We start from the raw sequence: 20,375 nt of genomic DNA on the forward strand, positions 1-20,375 counted from the left end.
AACAATTGACAGGAATGGGGGAAAGAAATACACTAGAAGAAGAATGGGTAGCTCTGAGGGATGAAGTAGTGAAGGCAGCAGAGGATCAAGTAGGTAAAAAGACGAGGGCTAATAGAAATCCTTGGCTAACAGAAGAAATATTGAATTGATGAAAGGAGAAAATATAAAAATGCAGTAAATGAAGCAGGCAAAAAGGAATACAAACGTCTCAAAAATGAGATCGACAGGAAGTGCAAAATGGCTAAGCAGGAATGGCTAGAGGACAAATGTAAGGATGTAGAGGCCTGTCTCACTAGGGGTAAGATAGATACTGCCTACAGGAAAATTAAAGAGACCTTTGGAGAGAAGAGAACCACTTGTACGAATATCAAGAGCTCAGATGGCAACCCAGTTCTAAGCAAAGAAGGGAAAGCAGAAAGGTGGAAGGAGTATATAGAGGGTCTATACAGGGGCGATGTACTTGAGGACAATATTATGGAAATGGAAGAGGATGTAGATGAAGACGAAAAGGGAGATAAGATACTGTGTGAAGAGTTTGACAGAGCACTGAAAGACCTGAGTCGAAACAAGGCCCCGGGAGTAGACAACATTCCATTAGAACTACTGATGGCCTTGGGAGAGCCAGTCATCACAAAACTCTACCATCTGGTGAGCAAGATGTCTGAGACAGGTGAAATACCCACAGACTTCAAGAAGAATATAATAATTCCAATCCCAAAGAAAGCAGGTGTTGACAGATGTGAAAATTACCGAACTATCAGTTTAATAAGTCACAGCTGCAAAATACTAACGCGAATTCTTTACAGACGAATGGGAAAACTGGTAGAAGCGGACCTCGGGGAAGATCAGTTTGGATTCCGCAGAAATGTTGGAACACGTGAGGCAATACTGACCCTACGACTTATCTTAGAAGAAAGATTAAGAAAAGGCAAACCTACGTTTCTAGCATTTGTAGACTTAGAGAAAGCTTTTGACAATGTTAACTGGAATACTCTCTTTCAAATTCTGAAGGTGGCAGGGGTAAAATACAGGGAGCGAAAGGCTATTTACAATTTGTACAGAAACCAGATGGCAGTTATAAGAGTCGAGGGGCATGAAAGGGAAGCAGTGGTTGGGAAAGGAGTGAGACAGGGTTGTAGCCTCTCCCCGATGTTATTCAATCTGTATAATGAGCAAGCAGTAAAGGAAACAAAAGAAAAATTTGGAGTAGGTATTAAAATTCATGGAGAAGAAGTAAAAACTTCGAGGTTCGCCGACGACATTGTAATTCTGTCAGAGACAGCAAAGGACTTGGAAGAGCAGTTGAACGGAATGGACAGTGTCTTGAAAGGAGGATATAAGATGAACATCAACAAAAGCAAAACGAGGATAATGGAATGTAGTCAAATTAAATCGGGTGATGCTGAGGGAATTAGATTAGGAAATGAGACACTTAAAGTAGTAAAGGAGTTTTGCTATTTAGGGAGTAAAATAACTGATGATGGTCGAAGTAGAAAGGATATAAAATGTAGACTGGCAATGGCAAGGAAATCGTTTCTGAAGAAGAGAAATTTGTTAACATCGAGTATAGATTTAAGTGTCAGGAAGTCGTTTCTGAAAGTATTTGTATGGAGTGTAGCCATGTATGGAAGTGAAACATGGACTATAACTAGTTTGGACAAGAAGAGAATAGAAGCTTTCGAAATGTGGTGCTACAGAAGAATGCTGAAGATAAGGTGGGTAGATCATGTAACTAATGAGGAGGTATTGAATACGATTGGGGAGAAGAGAACTTTGTGGCACAACTTAACTAGAAGAAAGGATCGGTTGGTAGGACATGTTTTGAGGCATCAAGGGATCACAAATTTAGCATTGGAGGGCAGCGTGGAGGGTAAAAATCGTAGAGGGAGACCAAGAGATGAATACACTAAGCAGATTCAGAAGGATGTAGGTTGCAGTAGGTAGTGGGAGATGAAGAAGCTTGCACAGGATAGAGTAGCATGGAGAGCTGCATCAAACCAGTCTCAGGAGTGAAGACCACAACAACAACATTTACAGAATTACAACTAAAATTATCAAAATTCTCTTGCTCGATACATTCAAAAAACCTCATGAGAGAAGCTAACTACATGCAAGGAAATTAAACAGGAAATCTTGTAGGAAATTATTGAATAATTTCTGAGAAAGAGGTACTTATTAATTTTTTAAAAAATAAAATCTTCAAGTTTCATAAAAAAGTTAAGTATATATAATGTAATGAACTTAACAGTTAATGTATTAATTTCATGTAATGCATGGTACAATATTTGACCTCCGTATCTTAAAAATTGTGGATGTGGTGTGTCTTAATTAGCGTGTGTTTTTCATGAACGTCTTCCCTTAAGGGCAGTTACCGGCAGTTACTAGGAGAATGAACGGTGCGACAGGCGGTGGTTTGGTCTGATTGCTCTATGTGACACTGTATATTTTCGTTTCTAACACTGATGGCGGCCATTTTGTTGTTATTCACGCCGATATTTCTCTGCACTTAACTAACTCTCTCACTCACTCACTAAAAGACTTCTACAAGATTCCAGACTTATTAACTTTCGTTAAAGGCCGGCAAACAAAGCAGAGTGATATGACAGTGTTTACCTGCCCAGAGGGTGCCGGCAGCGTCCGCCTTGGCGTCGTTGATCCTGTTGTCCCGACTTCCGTCCTCGTCGTGCACCGTCGCGATCACCTCCAGAGCGGCTGGCTCGCTGCTCTCCCCATCCCACGTCATCAGCACCACATCACGGTACATGCTTATAACGAACTTGTCTGTCTCGCCTTTAACTGGAATAATGAAAGTTACGCCATCTGTAAAGAAAAAAATCTGTTTTAATCTTTCTGCACGGTTTTCCTTCAGATAAAATGACCATCTTCAGGCCGGGATCCATTCAGCATAAACTTGCTATCAGTCATTTTTATTATCCTCTTTCAGATGCGTTTCAAAGAACTTCTTGTCGTCGGCACTGCAGTTTTATGGTGTTCTGTAACTCGAAAGGGCGAATGGCAGACCTAGTCATCGCGAGAACTAACTTGGCCACGTCAATAAGTACGCTGGCTGACAAAAAATGTCAAGCATCCAGAAGACATGGTCAAATCATGCAACTTTATACAAGTACACGCAATTGGCAGGTATCTGAAACATTTAAATTGCGATTCACTATGACAGGTAGAACAACGACCAGAGTGCATTAGCTTTGATCGCTTTCAGTGTTATTAGCTATCCTGGTATACACGCTGAATCACCTAACACTTGTGCAGCATATGTTTCGGATATAGAAGATACTATCGATATGCAATTTTCGCAGAACTGAATTGTAGGCAAGGGAGCGTATTTGCAGCCAATACCCAAATTTTGATACGTTGACAAAAGTCCCGTGTTTTACAACGGTTACAAATTTTTAATGGGACAATGCCTGTTGACAGTAATATCCTAAAAGTAGCGTAAAGGAAAATGTCAGTGGTGTCTGTTGCAGGAAGCTAGTGCAAATAGTCTACGAGTCATCGTGTTGTGAACATTGTAGACACTGACAGCTGTTTGTTGTACACCATCTACGTAATACAATGGAACAATGTTAAGTTCGTTTACGTTTGTTGTATGTATACTGCGATTGCATTGCAGCGGTACTGTCACGTATTGTATGATAGTGGAAGCAGTGACGTGCTTTGAAGATGGTACTTCCCAATGCAAAAAAAGCGCACATGCTCATGGTTTATGTTTATGGTGAATGTAGAAAGCATGAGGTTCGTTCGTGCACAGTGTACGCCGAAAGGTACCCTAACAGATGTCACCGTGGTCAGCCTCTTCAAACAATTACACTTGATATGAAACGGCGTATTACTGCTGCCTGCGCTACAGTTTCCGCTGAAATGCTACATGCTACATTGAAGAGCCAAAGAAAAGTGTTACACCTACCTAAAATCTTGTAGGGCCCCGCGAGCACGCCGAAGTGCCGCAACACGGCGTGGCATGCACTCGATTTATGTCTGAAGCAGTGCTGGAGGGAATTGACAACCTGAATCCTGCAGGGCCGTCAACAAATCCGTAAGAGTACCAAGGGAGCGGGGGGTGGGGGTGGGGGGTGGGGAATCTCTTCGGAATGGCACGTTGCAAGGCATCCCTGTTCCTGAACCCTCTCTGTAGCAATTTTGGACGTATGGTATGTCGCATTGTCCTGCTGGAATTGTCCAAATCCGTCGAAATGCACAATGGACATGAATGGATGCAGCTGATTACACAGGGTGCTTATGTACGTGTCACCTGTCAAGAGTCGTATCTAGACGTATTATGGGTCTCATATCATTCCAATTACACACACTCCAAACCATTACAGAGCCTCCACCAGCCTGAACAGTCCCTTGCTGAGATGCAGGGTCCATGGATTCATGAGGTTGTCTCCATACCCGTACACGTCCATCCGCTCAAATACGAGGGTAGTCCCACGAGTAAGATCTCCTATTTTCTTATAAGTACAGAACTCTGTGTGGCAGTTTGTCACACTGTTACGAAGAGTGCTTCACGCGCTGTGTGTGAACATGCGCACGCCGCGCTGAGGCGCTCACTCTTGGCTTTGCAGCCGTTGAGAATGGGGCTCCCGTTGGATGTTACCGCTAAGTGCGAATTTCGCGCAGTTATTCGGTATTTGAACGCAAAGGGCACTGCGCCGATTGAAATCCATCACTAATTGACGGAAGTGTATGGTGAGTCGTGCATGGATGTCAAAAATGATCGTAAGTGGTGTAGAGAGTTTGCAGTTGGTCGGACCGAAATTCACGACGAACAGAGGAGCGGGAGACCGTCAATTTCTGAGGAGACAGCGTTGAAGGTTGAGCAAAGCATGCACTCGAACCACAATTAACGCTGACAGGCACTGTGAAACTCTGAAAAAACTCAAACGGGCAATTCAGAACGGGGGAAGAGGAATACTGAGCAAGGGCGTACACATTCTCCATGACATCGCTCGCCCACACATCGCTCGGCAAACCGTTGATCTCCTGTAACAGTTTCAGTGGAACATAATCACCCACCCACCCTATAGTCCTGACTTAGCGCCCACTGACTATCACCTATACCCTAAGTTAAAAGAACATTTGGCCGGAAAGCGATTCAGCTCCGACGACGAGGTGAAAGAAGAGGTTCTTGACAGCATGGCGGCGAGCTGGTATGACATGGGCATACAAAAACTGCCACAGCGTCTACAAAAATGCATCGACAGAAATGGTGATTATGTCGAAAAATAGCTAAATGTTCACTCTGTAAACTGATGTAGACCATTGTCGAAATAAACAAGGTCTATGTACTTATAAAAAATAGGAGACCTTGCTTTTGGAATTACCCTCGTACAATTTGAAACGAGATTCGTCCAACCAGGCAACATGTTTCCAGTCATCAACAGTCCGATGTCGCTATTGACGGAGATGAGTAAAGCTTTGGGTGACGCAGTCATCAAGGTTACACGAATGAGCCTTCTGCTCCGAAAGACCATATCGATGATGTTTCGTTAAATGGTTCGCTCGCTGACCCAGCACTGAATTCTGCTTGGTCCCGTTCTTGCAGGATCTTTTTCCGATCACAGCGATGTCGGAGACTTGGCATTTTACCGAATTCGTGATATGCACGATACACTCGTGAAAGGGTCGTACAGGAAAATCCCCACTTCATCGTTAGCTCGAACATGCTGTGTCTCATCGCTCGTGCGCAGACTGTAACACCACGTTCAAACTCACTTATATCTTGATAACCTGCCATCGTAGCAGCAGTAACCGATCTAACAACTGCGCCAGACGCTTGTTGTCTTATATAGGCGTTGCCGACCGCAGCGCCGTATTCTGCCTGTTTACATATATCTGTATGTGAATATGCATGCCTGTACCAGTTTCTTTGACACTTTAGTGTAGAATAAGTGCAGCAAGTGTGGGGTTGCACTCTGCAAGCTTGTATTGACGCAGGGGGTGGTCATTTTGAGTATAGGTTTTGAGTGTGCATTGTTTCTTTAAGTGTTTGATCCCACAGAGGTACTATATTCACCTTTGTTTTTCGCTTGTCGTAGGCAATGTCCTGTTTAACAACAGAACTCCGGAGACGTAAGGCTGCAGATATGCACCTATGTGAAATTCACCTTCGTTCGTCATACAACACGGAACAAACTACTGTCGGTGTTACGATATTTCGTAAACTACATGCATCCAGACTCCTGCAACGAACACCAGTGACGTTCTGATTTAGTCTACTTCCATTGTGGTACAGTCAATGGGCATTGTTTCAATGAAATATATGGATCTTTTGTAAATAACTACAGATCGGAAACTCATAACACTGTGTGGGCTAGAAAGGCAGGCCCCAGCCTGTCATTTCAATCTGTGAAATTCACGTGTCAGTGAACCATCCCAATATGGAAATATTTGCGGTGCAAGTTTTAGGTTGAATCACCTTGTATAAATTGCGTGCACAGCGTCAGGTGAGTGATGACTCTGAAGGACACGGAGATGCTGCATACTCGTATGAGACTGCGTTATCAGCAACTGACAGAGTTGGAAGGGGGCTCATGGTGGGTCTCCATTTGGCCAGCTGGTCGAATCGTGCTACAGTGGCCTGATGCTGGACGGCACTGGAACATGAGGATATGGATACTCGTCATCAAGGTTCTGGTCGACCAAGTCTGATCACCAATGGAAGGATCGCCGTATTGCGAACAAAATGCGTCATTACTCCTTGACATCTGTGCCTGACTGAGAACAAGTAATGGATACTGGGCAACATTCTGCGTCACCCCACACCATTGGTCGGTGAGTAGCAACAGCCTGACAAGGGAATTACCAACCTATTCGTAGGCTGCCATTAACACCACTATACAAAGAGCTGCCTTTGGAGTTGTACCATGACCGGGAAGTGTGGAATATCCATGAATGGCGTTGTGATGTGTTCAACGATGAGTTGCGCTACCCCAGATGACAATCATCGACTATGGCGGCGACCAGGGAGAAGTTTTCATACATCCCGTGTTTTGGAGAAACAAAGCTGTGTTACTACTGGCGTCAGGGTGTGTGGAGTCATCGGGTTTGAATTCAGGTCACGACTGGTATTGATTGAGGGAACTCTTGAGGCCACAGTTGTACGTCAAGAACAGCCTGCATCACCACGCGTTACTTCACATGTGACACTATCATGATGAAATTTTTCAGCAGGACAAAGCTCGTTCACACATGGCGCGTCTCTCTATGAACCATCTGCATGATGCGAGGTACTCTCATGGTCAGTCAGATACTCAGATCTGTCCCCAATAGAACATGGATGGGACCGGCTCGGACGTCAGTTCCGTCCCAGAGCCAGTGTCCAGGATATAAAGAACCACTTGCAACTGTTATGGGCCAACTTGCTTCAGAAGAGGGCACAACGGCTCCATGTCACCTTCCTAACCGAATCAGTGCAGCATCCAAGGGAGAGGTAGTGCAATGTCATACTGATAAGTGGGCTCATTCTGCCAAATTCTTTGTAATTTTGACTCGATTTTGTAACTGCTGAAATAACACACACCCTTTCAACCAGTGCAGTGTCACTGCGTTTCCTCTTCCACTTTCGCGGTGTACATCCATGTTTCAGTTCAAAGTAATGCGGTTTGTTACTTCGGGGAGCAAGCACAGAAAATAATCCCGAAAAGTGCCTTAGTCTCAATGACCGCTGTTATAGTTTTTGGCGAAGAGAAGCGGAAAGGAGTGACAGACCTAAAGAAAAAGGTGACTCGACGCTTAAGCTAATTGTTAAAACCTGAGCAAACGACGAAAGGAGGGACACAACGTTCAGCGGAATGAGACTCAGATAGCTACGAAAGAAGACGACGTGCTCACGATAAATATCACATTGCTGATGTGTTTAAATGTGTCATTAGGTCACGAAAAAAACTAACAAAAAACGATTTTTGGAAAACTTTCACGGCCTTTGTTGCACAGAACTGGACGTCAAGGCTAGCAAGGGAAAACAAAAATTGTTCAATCAGTGGGATTAGTTTTTTACGGTGCTAGAATAAAGAAGTAGTCATGTTCGAAAAACGCGAGAATGTACGGTAGAGGAAGCGGTGGTACCGGATTCGAGAGTGTGCGTAACAACATTGCACAATATGAATACTGAAACAAGGGGCGACCCACAAAATTGCAATTTTACAATATGCCCATAAAAAGCCCCCAAAATGAACAATCATATAAAAGAATACAAATACCATCCCTCAAAAATTTTATAATCACATAATGCCCCCCCCCAAATGTATAATAATTTAAACAACACAAAATACCATTACTTAGGAAGTAATTTATTAAATAAGATTAAGGCAATAAGGAAGTTAAGAAAGTAGCGTGACGCCGGCACTCCCTTAACACGATAACAGTAACAGTAGCATACAGTTTAAATACCAAGTTAACGATTACTCGTATCACTCGAATCAGCCAACTAAAAGGGCTCAGCAAAACGTATATCGATCAAAATGAATCTTAGAAGCAACTGATACTGCTGAATGTTCTGGAATTAACGCACAGTGACGGTCGTCCAACAGGCAGCACGAGATAACACCTGTCTCAACCACTGATAAATAGCCACAGTTTGTAATATGCACATTCATCTTGTGTGATTGAGCGCCAGCGCCAGTAACCCATTGCAGTTTAAACGCTCGACACTGTACAACTCCCAAGCAACCGAAACAAACATTGCATATTCACAAGAGAAACAGAGCAGGCATCATATCCCGACGACGTACCCATGCAGTTCAAGCCTTTTCTGCCGTGCTGGCCGCCACACAATACTTACATAATAAAGGAAAGGTTGAAGAGGGGAATTAAAATTCAGGGTGAAAGGATATCAATGCTAAGATTCGCTCATGACATTGCTATCCTCAGTGTACATGACAATCTGCTGAATGAAATGAACAGTCTAGTGAGTACAGAATGTGGATTGAAATTTAATCGACGACGAAAGCAATGATAAGTAGCCGAAATGAGAACAGCGAGAAACTTAATGTAAGGACTGGTGATCACGAAGTAGATGAATGTAAGGAATTCTGCTACCTAGGCAGCGAACTGAAGCATGATGGACGGAGGAAGGAGGACATGAAAAATGACGACACATGGTGCATGGAATCCATGAGGCACAGATAAAGTGAGCGAGGCATAAGCGTGTTTGAGTGAAAGGAGGGGCCATATCGATAAAAACGCACAATATACTTTTTTCGTTGAAAATAACCCTAACAAGCATAGACGGAAACATGGTATTATTATAGACTCCAAGACAAAGAAAAAGATGCACCACGAAGTGATAAAGCGAATGGGACGGAAATTGGTAGATGCGACGTATGAGGATCACTCCAAAAGAAATGCACACTATTTTTTTAAAAATCCATCTTTTATTCTACGTGTTTGAAAGTTTTACTGTGTGTAGATACAATATTTTCATTTCTCCACATAATTTCCATCCCTCTCAACTGCCTTACGCCATCTTGGAACCAGCGCCTGTATACCCGCACGGTAAAATTCTGGACCAACCTGTTGGAGCCACTGTTTGGCAGCGTGCACAAGGGAGTCATCATCTCCAAACCTTGTTCCACGAAGAGAGTCTTTCAGTTTCCCAAAGAGATGATAGTCAAATGGAGCCACGTCAGGACTGTAAGGCGGGTGTTTCACTGTTGTCCATCCGAGTTTTGTGATCGCTTCCACGATATTTTGACAGACATGTGGCCGTGCATTGTCGTGCAACAGCAAAACATTCTGCTTTTGCCGATGTGGTCGAACACGACTCAGTCGAGCTTGAAGTCTCTTCAGTGTCGTCACATATGCATCAGAATTTATGGTGGTTCCACTAAGCATGATGTCCACAAGCAAGAGTCCTTCGGAATCGAAACTTTTCCAGCAGAAGGTGTGGTTTTGAATTTTTTTTCTTGGGTGAATTTGCACGATGCCACTCCATTGGTTGCCTCTTCGTCTCTGATGAAAAATGATGGAGCCATCTTTCATCACCCGTCACAATTCTTCCAAGAAATTCATCTCCACCATTCTCGTACTGTTCCAAAAGTGCGCTGCATACCGTTTTTCTTGTTTCTTTGTGAGCCACTGTCAACATACTGGCAACCCACCTGGCACAAACCTTTTTTAAGCCAACACTTTCACTATTCTGCAAACACTTCCTACCCCTATCCCAATGTAGCGTGACAATTAGATCACTGTGATGCGTCTGTCAGCATTCACCAATTCGTTAACTCTCTGCACATTGTTTGGAGTGTGTGCAATACGAGGCCTGCCGCTGCGAGGACAATCCTCAATATTGCCGTGCCCGCTTTCATCACGAAACCTGCTTGCCCACCGACTAACTGTACTGCGATCGACAGCAGCATCTCCATACACCTTTTTCAACTTCTTGTGGATGTTTCCCACTGTCTCGTTTTCACAGCACAGGTATTCTATGACAGCACGTTGCTTCTGACGAACGTCAAGTGTAGCAGCCATGTTGAAGACATGCTGTGACGGAGCCACTCACGGGAACAGGTTGAACTAAGTTTGAAAACAAGCGGGAAGAATGTATCTACACACTGTAAAACTTTCACACATGCAGAATGAAAACTGTATTTTTACAAAAATAGTGTGCATTTCTTTTGGAGAGACCCTCGTACATGTACAGACAAACAAATGATTCCAATTTCACAAAAATTCGATGATTTCCTATAGAGAAAGAGCTTCACAGATTGAGCAAGTCAGTAACTCACCTCTGGCCCTTATACAATCAGTTATTCTGCTTGGCATTGAATGATTGAGTTGTTGGATATCCTCCTCAGGGTTGTCGTACCACGTTCTTGCAGTCGGCGAGTTAGATCGTCAAAATCTAGAGCTGGTTGGAGGGTTTGCCCGTAATATGCTCCAAACGCTCTGAATAGGGGCTCCGACGACCTTGCTGGCCAACGCAGGGTCTGGCAAGCACGAAGACAAGAGCCGCGTGCGGGCGGGCATTATCTTGTTGAAGAGTAAGCCCAGGACGGCTTGCCATGAGGGCAACAAAACGGGGCGCAGAATGTCGTCGACGTACCGCTGTGCCGTAAGGATGCCGCCGATGACATCCAAAGGAGTCCTGCCGTGAAAAGAAATGGCACCCCAGATCATCGCTCCCGGCTGTCAGCCGTCTGGCGAGCGACAAAAAATGGTTCAAATGGCTCTGAGCACTATGGGACTTAACATCTATGATCATCAGTCCCCTAGAACTTAGAACTACTTAAACCTAACTAACCTAAGGACATCACACAATACCCAGCCATCACGAGGCAGAGAAAATCCCTGACCCCGCCGGGAATCGAACCCGGGAACCCGGGCGCGGGAAGGGAGAACGCTACCGCACGACCACGAGATGCGGGCAGCGAGCGACACCAATGATATCTGTACAGAAACCAGTTTCATACAGTCAGGTTGGTACACCACGGCTGTCTTCGGCTTGTAATCTCGTTGACTGGAATAGAATTGTTTTCAGTGACTAGTCGCGCATCGAGCCGAGCGCCGAAGACCAGCCTCCCGTTCGGATAATTTCTTCGTGGTGCGTCTTTTTTTGTCTTGAAGTGTATAAAAAAATCCTGTGCCTATACCATATAAAGTGGAACTGGCCGATATTAAAATGGATGTTCTAATGGATCAACTGACTGAACTATTTCAACAGCGTTATGAAGACGATTGTTACGCTATGGACCTGGGCATAAAGCAACATTTTTAACAAAATGGTGATATGTGACTATCGAACACCAAAGCACACCTTCTACGTGTAAGACGACTTCTAAGGAAACAGTAATGATACTGTGTGTAACGATAACACTATTTAACATGTTGTATGACCAACATTTACATGATGTCAGGGGTCAAAAGGGACGGGTGCCCTCTCTAGGTACATAATTTACTTTTTAGTTGTTAATCAACTAGTCGCTGTCTCATTTTTATCATATGTTAATGATTTTTTCTTCGTCATGTAGAAATTTTTGAGATTAACTTCAGCCATTTCATTGTAAATTGTTTGTCACAACTGTTTATCACAGACGGGAAACATAGAATGTAACATTTCAACATGTACTTGGGAATGGCTATAATGCCAAAAAATGATTGAGTGAAATAACCGGTTTACGGTCAAATGGCGGAAATTTCTTTTATCATGTTATTTCTCCGTCTGTATCTATACAGTTTGTCCCAGGAGGAATGTTCAATATTTAAGGATATGACATGAAGGATTATTCGAAGCAAAACAGTCTAGTAAACATAGGATCTAAAATACGTACCTCAAGAGCGATGAGTATTTCTTCATCTTCGATACCGTGGAACAGATTTCTTATACTACAAACTCTGTGTTTTCCATATTTTGAGAGGTGATAGTGTAGACGAAAACAAGAAAAAATTTAATAGACATCGGCTCTAACGTGCATACCTTAAGAGCTATCAGTACTTTATCATCTTCGCTACAATGAAACACGTCTCTCATACCAAACACGTGCTCATAGCTCTTGACGTATGCACGTTTACGAGACAATTTTTTCTTGTTTTGGTCTATACTACCTGCTCACAAAATATGGAAAGCAAAGAGCTTGCAGTAAAAGAAAAAGTTATTTCACATTATCTAAAATAAAGGAGTGCTTGTAGCTCTTGAGGTATGATTTTACAGCCCTAGTTTCGTAGACTTTTTGCTTCGAATGATCGTTCCTGTCATATCTTTGAATACTGACCATTCTTCCTGTAACACCCTGCATTCTGCGAATAACTGTACTGTGTATTGCTGATTGAAATTTTTAGTTCGCCTGGAATTTCCTCCAGTTTCCATTCGTTGACTGAGGACAGGAAAGACCATTGTTTACATGCCTCTATGATGCCTATTGTTAGTCTAGTATATTAACCGATCTGCTCTACACGATACGCAGAAGCCTGAAGAATGTTGGTAATTTTCGCCGTAAAATTCGATTCTTCGAATTTTGTAAGCAGATTTTCGCGAGATATACGGCATCTTTCTTTGGGAGGCTGCCATTTAAAATTTTTGATCGCCTTTCTTATTTTCCTTCGCTCGTGAAACAAACATTTCACCACTAGCACAGCCCTTCTTCGTATACCCCTAATATCTATAGCTATTCCGACCTGTTATGGCTCCCACACACTAGGACAATATTTCAATTTCTGCAGTAAATTGTTTTGTAGACTATCTCTTTGGAAGAGAAACTACAGTTTCGATTAGTCAACCAGTAAATCGAAGGTTGCCATTTCCTGCAGCTACGAATCAACGGATGCGGTCGTTCCACTTAATATCGCTGAGCATTGTTACTGCAGACACTGTATTTGTGTGAAGACATTGATTCTAGTTGTGACTCAACAACTGTGCAATAGAAGGTTGCATTTCTGCATTTCATAGAGAGCATAGGTTAAAAAAAAGATTTAACTGAGATCTAATTGTTGAAAGGCTCTCGCGTTTCCAGCCAGAGGGGAAAATACAGCAACGTTTCGACGAATGTCGCCCTCATCAGTCTCTGGTGACGTGTCGAGATACGCGGGTGACATAACATTTATACAGGCAATGTGTCCCCTTCCACCTGGTTACAGTCAGTCGAGTATTGTCCGGCCGCGGGGAAAGCGAGTGAGCAGTTCGCATCTCTGTGTGGGCATTATCTCGACACTTCGCCAGAAAATGATGAGTGTGATACTCGTCGAAACGTCATGGTATTTTTAACACCGCCACCTGGCTGCAAACCGGAGAGCTTTTCATAAATAGCACGCGCCGGGATAGCCTATTACATTCCCAGATGAGATCTAATTGAGGGACTGATTACAAAAAAAGTCCAAAAACGTTTTTGAACTAATACCCTTTGCTCTCTCTTCTATTTTATAGTGGAATTTGTTTCTTCGACAAAAGCCCCACAGATTCTAAGAAATATCCATTTGAAAATCTTGGTCCGCGAGACCGCTACGGTCGCAGGTTCGAATCCTGCCTCGGGTATGGATGTGTGTGATGTCCTTAGGTTAGTTAGGTTTAACTAGTTCTAAGTTCTAGGGGACTAATAACCTCAGCAGTTGAGTCCCGTAGTGCTCAGAGCCATTTTGAAAATCTTGGTCTTCACAAAAAAAGGCTATTCCCTTATTATTTCTACAAATGTCGGGCAAGTCCAGGATTTGTAGATCTCCTCACGTTGCTGCACTTGTTACTAAGCAGCACATTCAGAGGAAGGGTTCAAATGGTTCACATGGCTCTAAGCACTATGGGACAGAGGAAGCGTCCAAAAGTTGCAGACGAAGATGGAATTATGCAGCTGAATTTTCCTTCAAGTTGAGAATTGAAGGTAGGGATATTCCAATTTGTAAAGTAGCATTCCTCAGCTTTCATGGAATAACCTAGCACAGACTGTAAAGAATCCAGAGCAGTATTGTAATGCATGGGCAGTCTCTAAAAGACAAATGAGGTTCCCACGAAAAACAGACCACAAAAAGATACCACGGCTGACTGATCAGGTGATTGAATGTCATTTAATGTGCGTTAGAGCAAGACATTCATACTTCTCTCTGCGTTATAATCCAAATCGGAAATACTTGCTAGAAGACTTAACCAAAGTTATATGCATCTTTAATTTTTTGACAAGTATTATATCACTCTTCCATATAAAACCTACTGCACAGTGTTTAAAACTTTTATGGGTTTGTTTTTAGATCACTTTTCTGCTTCCACTCCTTATTTCCTTTTATTCATATTTCACACGACGCGTTTAGGGAAATGATTGCCATTTTCAAGTGTGTTCTCTCTTTGTAGTATGCTATTTTTACATAATGTTTTCGATGTGTAAGGTTCTGCTTTGTTTTGTTGACTTTACTACAATGTATAAAAAACGTGCAATTTTTATTTAGTTACAGTTTGCTTATGGACCATTTGTGCAGAGTCTGATACATGTTAAACTTCACACACAACTTTCAGCGCACATTATACATCGAGAATAACGTACATAAACAAACAGTTACAAATGTGTTTTTAAATGTAGTTGACAGAGATAATGTTACAAGTCTTCCATAGAGTATCTAAAAACAAACCCATTGTCTTCATAGTCGCAGGGTTTCAAAAAAAAACATTTATAAAGGGCAATAGAAGATTAAAATTTAAAATACATTTTGAATATCTCAGATCTGACACATGTACAGCATGTAACTCACTGAACAGAAAAATAAAAGCTGAGTAAAGAGATTTTGCGAAGAGTCAATGAGTAGCGTAAAAGACGTTACACTTGGAAAGGTCTCTGACTTTGTAAGCATGAAACCTAACTATATTCTAAATTCAAAACAAGGACTCATTAACGGTACTTCATTTGATCATACGCAAAACTTGCTCCTACTGCACTTGCAGTCAAATGCCATTTACTGATTCGCTGTCTGGCAGATGACTCAGTTTCAGTTTATCCATCTTGAACATCAACGCAGAAAAGGTCCTAATGGAGCTACATCCGTGATTTAGAACTACATAAACAGCATTCTGTTAGAGAATGGAGGAAATGTGCTTGTTCTGCTTACAAGGGAACCTCCCCATCGCACCCCCCTCAGATTTAGTTATAAGTTGGCACAGTGGATAGGCCTTGAAAAACTGAAAACAGATCAATTGAGAAAACAGGAAGAAGTTGTGTGGAACTATGAAAAAATAAGCAAAATATACAAACTGAGTAGTTCATGGGAAGATATGCAATGTCAAGGAAACTAAGAACGCAGGAGCGCCGTGGTCTCGTGGTAACGTGAGCAGCTACTGAACGAAAGGTCCTAGGTTCAAGTCTACCGCCGAGTGAAAACTTTAATTTTTTATTTTCAGTTTATGTGACAAACTCTTATGTTTTCATCACTTTTTTGGGAGTGATTATCGCATCCACAAGAAAACCTAAATCGGGCAAGGTAGAAGAATCTTTTTACCCCTTCGCCAAGTGTACAAGTTAGGTGGGTCGACAACATATCCCTGTCATCTGACGCACATGCCGTCACCAGTGTCGTATAGAATATATCAGATGTGTTTTCCTGTGGAGGAATCGGTTGACCTATGACCTTGCGATCAAATGTTTTCGGTTCCCATTGGAGAGCCACGTCCTTTCGTCTACTAATCGCACGGTTTTGCGATGCGGTCGCAAAACACAGACACTAAACTTATTACAGTGAACAAAGACGTTAATGAACGGACGGACAGATAATAACTATGCAAAAATAAAGAAAATAAAATTTTCACTCGAGGTAAAACTTGAACCAAGGACCTCTCGTTCAGCTGCTGCTCACGCTACCACGGGACCACGACGCTCCTGAGCTCATTCTGTCCATGATGTTGCCTATGCGACCCGTGGACTACTCAGTTTGTATATTTTGCTTATTTTTTCACAGTTCCACACAACTTCTTCCTGTTTTCTCAATTGATCTGTGTTCAGTTTTTCAAGGCCTATCCACTGTGCCAACTTATAACTAAATCTGAGGGGGGTGCGATGGGGAGGTTCCCTTGTTAGTATTGGGTGTCCGCGGAAGACCAAAAATACAGTTACGGTTCAATTCTTTTACAGTCAAGTGCTGATCTTGAAGATCTACAAGAGGGTCACATGTTTATTTCCAGTGCGACGACACAGCTATTTAGCAAATGATCAAGTCTTCACATTGACAGGACATGAGAAGCGGAACACAAAGACTGCAGATACTCCTAAAACTCGAGTCAGGAAAACTGTTGAAGCCCATACATCACCCTCATACATTGTAGCTGAAAATAATGCAACGTGACGATTTCACAGACATTAAACGTGCTATTGAACCATTCTGTTTGAAAACGCCTAACTTCCACTCAAACTGCAGCAGGTACGAATGACTCGCAAATGATATGGAAGACAGGTTATGTGTTTCATGGCGAAGCTCTTACTTTGACGTGAGGAACAGACACACAATTGTTAAGAGAAGTCCTATTACAGAATAAATTAAACTATTTTCGCTCTACATCTGCTGTACTACAAGACCGCAGGTATTTAGCTAGCTAAATACAGAGGGAGATCTTTGTAACTCCACTCATTTCCTGGAAGAAGAAAACAAAAATGGTTCAAATGGCTATGAGCACTATGGGACTTAACATCTGAGGTCATCAGTCCCCTAGAACTTAGAACTACTTAAACCTAATTAACCTAAGGACATCACACACATCCATGCCCGAGGCAGGATTCGAACCTGCGACCGTAGCGGTTACGCGGTTCCAGACTGAAGCGCCTAGAACCGCTCGGCCACCTCGGCCGGCAAGAAGAAAACAAAGCCTTCTACAAGGATGTGCTTCATGGTACCCAAGATGAAAATGTAATGAAGAGGAGGATATTGTTTATGATGATAATGGTAACAGTGATGGGTGCGAGGATGAATAAGATCTACAAGGGTCATTCAATAAAGAGACAAATTGGTCTGGAGAAAAAAGCGTTTATTTCTACAAAACAATGCTTTCTCTACTTTTCATCATAATCCCCTTGAACATTTATGCACTTGTTCCAATGGGCTACAAGCTTTTTTATTCCGGCTGCAAAGAACTCTTTATCTTGATGTTTGAACCAATTTCCCACAATTTTTTTGACGCCCTCTTTGTCCTGGAACTTCTTCCCACGTAATGCACCACTAGGTGCTAAATCAGGATTGTAAGGGGAATGAGGCAATACTTTACAACCAATTTGTCGATGGTTTCACGGGTTAGTTGAACAGCATGAGGACGTGCGTTGTCTTGCTGGAGAATCACACCTCTCCTCTGAGATCCACGACGTCTCTCTCTCATGGTGCGCTTAACCTTGTTTAAAAGCAAATCCGAGTAGTATTGACTGTTCATCGTACTCTGCAATTCGAGACAATCAGAAAAAACTGGACCTTCAGCATTCCAAAACACCATCAACATGACTTTTCCTGCTGATACTTGGGTTTTGAATTTTTTCTTGAAAGGTGAGTTGGTGTGCTTCCACTCCATGCTTTGTCTATTTGATTCAGGGTCATAATAGTGAACCCAAGTTTCATCACAAGTCAAAATATTGTTGAGGAAGTGCTCACCTTCTCTTTCATAACGTTCCTTTAGCTCTGTGTACACTCTCAACCGTGTTTCCTTGTACAGCCCCATCAACTCCTTTGGGAGCCATTTTGCACATGTTTTGCCGTACTTCAGCTTCTTACAGGTAATGTTATGAACTGTACCAGTGCTAACTTGACCCTTATCTATCATTTTCACAGACACACGGTGGTCGACACGAATAATGTCATCAATTCTAATTTCAAGCGAGGGAGTTGAAACTGCAACTGGTCGGCCAGTCACTGGGTCGCGACCATGTTTGAACTGCTCCACCCACTTGTAAAAATTTGCACGATTCATACAACCTTCATTATAAAATTTAGACGTTCTGTGGTATATATTCACTGGTTTCTCGCCTTCAGCAAGTAGAAAGCTAATAACAGAACGTTGTTCAACTAATGTGGACGTCTCAAGCGGACTCGCCATCTTCAAACGCATTTTTGAGGTTATAAACAAAACAATGTTGATACATCAGCTGATCAGGGCTCATCCCAGTGATGCCAACTTAAAGCTGTAAAAGTACCAAACTTGGCCTTCTAACCGTTTTTTCTCCAGACCAATTTGTTTCTTTAATCATTAAATGACCCTCGTAATAATGGGAACAATAGGAATAACAGGAATTCTATTTTCAGTTTGTTGTAAAGAAAACGGTATTGTTTTGTGTTCATTGTAAAGTCTTCCCAGACAGCATAAATAAGACCAGTGAACAATATTAGAGCTTTTCTCTTAATATTTTACGAAGACCGGTCAAATCCAAAGGAAAAAAATGCTCTCTAGGAATTAACTACAGACTGTGTATGTAACAAAGAACATTATTGAACAGGATGCTTCTATTTGTTATGCTATGAATATCGTTTGGACTTTTTTCGTGGTTCAGTTTAAAAGGGTGAGGTATTCTATTTTTTATTCCTGAAAAGTGACAATTTTGGACTTGTCCAGTTTTTGCAATAAACCTCTCAACTGCTGGTCTTTGAACCATCCAAACTGTGTCTTACTGTATATTACTTATTTTCTGCATTTCATAAGCAATATATGTAATCACTGTCTTCCTATATTCCTTTTTGATCACTTCGAACAATGAACCTCATGTCGCAGACCGCTTCACACCAATGATTTGTGGTAATTCTTATTTCGATAATTACTGAGAAATATAACAGTCGTGAGCGCTTCACAGCGTTCTCTTATACACATCCCGTCATCCTGATAAAATATCTCACTAGAAAATACACTGATGAGCTAAAACATGACTGCCGCCTATCGCGAGACTGCATGCCGCCTGATTGTGTCACGGCCACGTGACACAGTGAGGAAAATGCACTGCCCAGTCACATTAATGTGACCTCCTGTCAAAAGCCCGAATAGCGAAGTGCGATAGGTGCAGAGTTAGTGAGGAACGTGTCGACAGCTATGTGGAGCCATGCCGACTCCATTGTCGTGGCCAGCTGCACTAGGTCTGCGCTTGAGGATCCACATCTATATCGATACTCCGCAATCCACCTTACGGCGCGTGACGGTGGGTACCCCGTACCACTGTTAGTCATTTCATTTCATGTTGCACTCGCAAACAGAAGGAGGGAAAAACGCCTGTCTATGTGCCTCCGTACATGCCCTAATTTTTCCTATCTTACCTCCGTGCTCCTTACGTGCAAGGAATGTTGGAGGCAACAGAATCGTCCAGCAGTCAGCTTCAAATACCTGTTCTCTAAATGTCCTCCATAGTGTTCCCTTGAAAACAACACTTTCTCTCCTCCATAGGGCAACGGCCTTGCCGCAGTGGCTACACCGGTTCCCGTCAGATCACCGAAGTTAAGCGCTGTCGGATGTGGCCGGCACTTGGATGGGTGACCATCCGGGCTGCCATGCACTGTTACCGTTTTTCGGGGTGCACTCAGCCTCGTGATGCCAATTGAGGAGCTACTCGACCGAATAGTAGCGGCTCCGGTCACAGAAAACCATCATAACGACCAGGAGAGTGCTATGCTGACCACGCGCCCCTCGTATCCGCATTCTCAGGTGAGGATGACGCGGCGGTCGGACGGTCCCGATGGGCCAATTGTGGCCTGAAGACGGAGTGATTTTTTTTTCCTCCATAGCGCGAACAGCCCGATAGAGATGGTCCCACAGATTCTCGACTGGGTTTATATTCGGGGAGTTTGGTGGCCGAATCACACAAGTACACTGCGAGCTGTATGATACGTTGCATTATCCAGCTGGTAGATGCCATCGAGCAGAGGCAAAAACAAACTGCATGTAGTGGTGGACATGGTCCCCAAGGATAGATCCATTCTTGTGTTGATCCATTGTG

The 20,375-nt window shown here is 42.8% G+C and overlaps 1 protein-coding gene and 1 pseudogene across 3 annotated transcripts in view; one reads left to right on the top strand and one right to left on the bottom strand.

Moving 5' to 3' along the window:
• LOC126239154 (regucalcin-like) overlaps window positions 1-20,375 on the bottom strand; it is a 123,645-nt gene that overhangs the window by 48,413 nt on the left and 54,857 nt on the right. For all 3 annotated transcript variants that reach the window (XM_049947841.1, XM_049947840.1, XM_049947839.1), the window contains one exon: window positions 2,614-2,820. In XM_049947841.1, the coding sequence (XP_049803798.1) occupies window positions 2,614-2,820 (207 nt within the window). The remainder of the gene's footprint in view (window positions 1-2,613; window positions 2,821-20,375) is intronic.
• Window positions 19,826-19,943, top strand: LOC126207746 (5S ribosomal RNA; annotated as a pseudogene).

The sequence above is a fragment of the Schistocerca nitens genome, chromosome 1 (genome assembly GCF_023898315.1).
Source record: "Schistocerca nitens isolate TAMUIC-IGC-003100 chromosome 1, iqSchNite1.1, whole genome shotgun sequence".
Lineage (NCBI taxonomy): Eukaryota > Metazoa > Arthropoda > Insecta > Orthoptera > Acrididae > Schistocerca > Schistocerca nitens.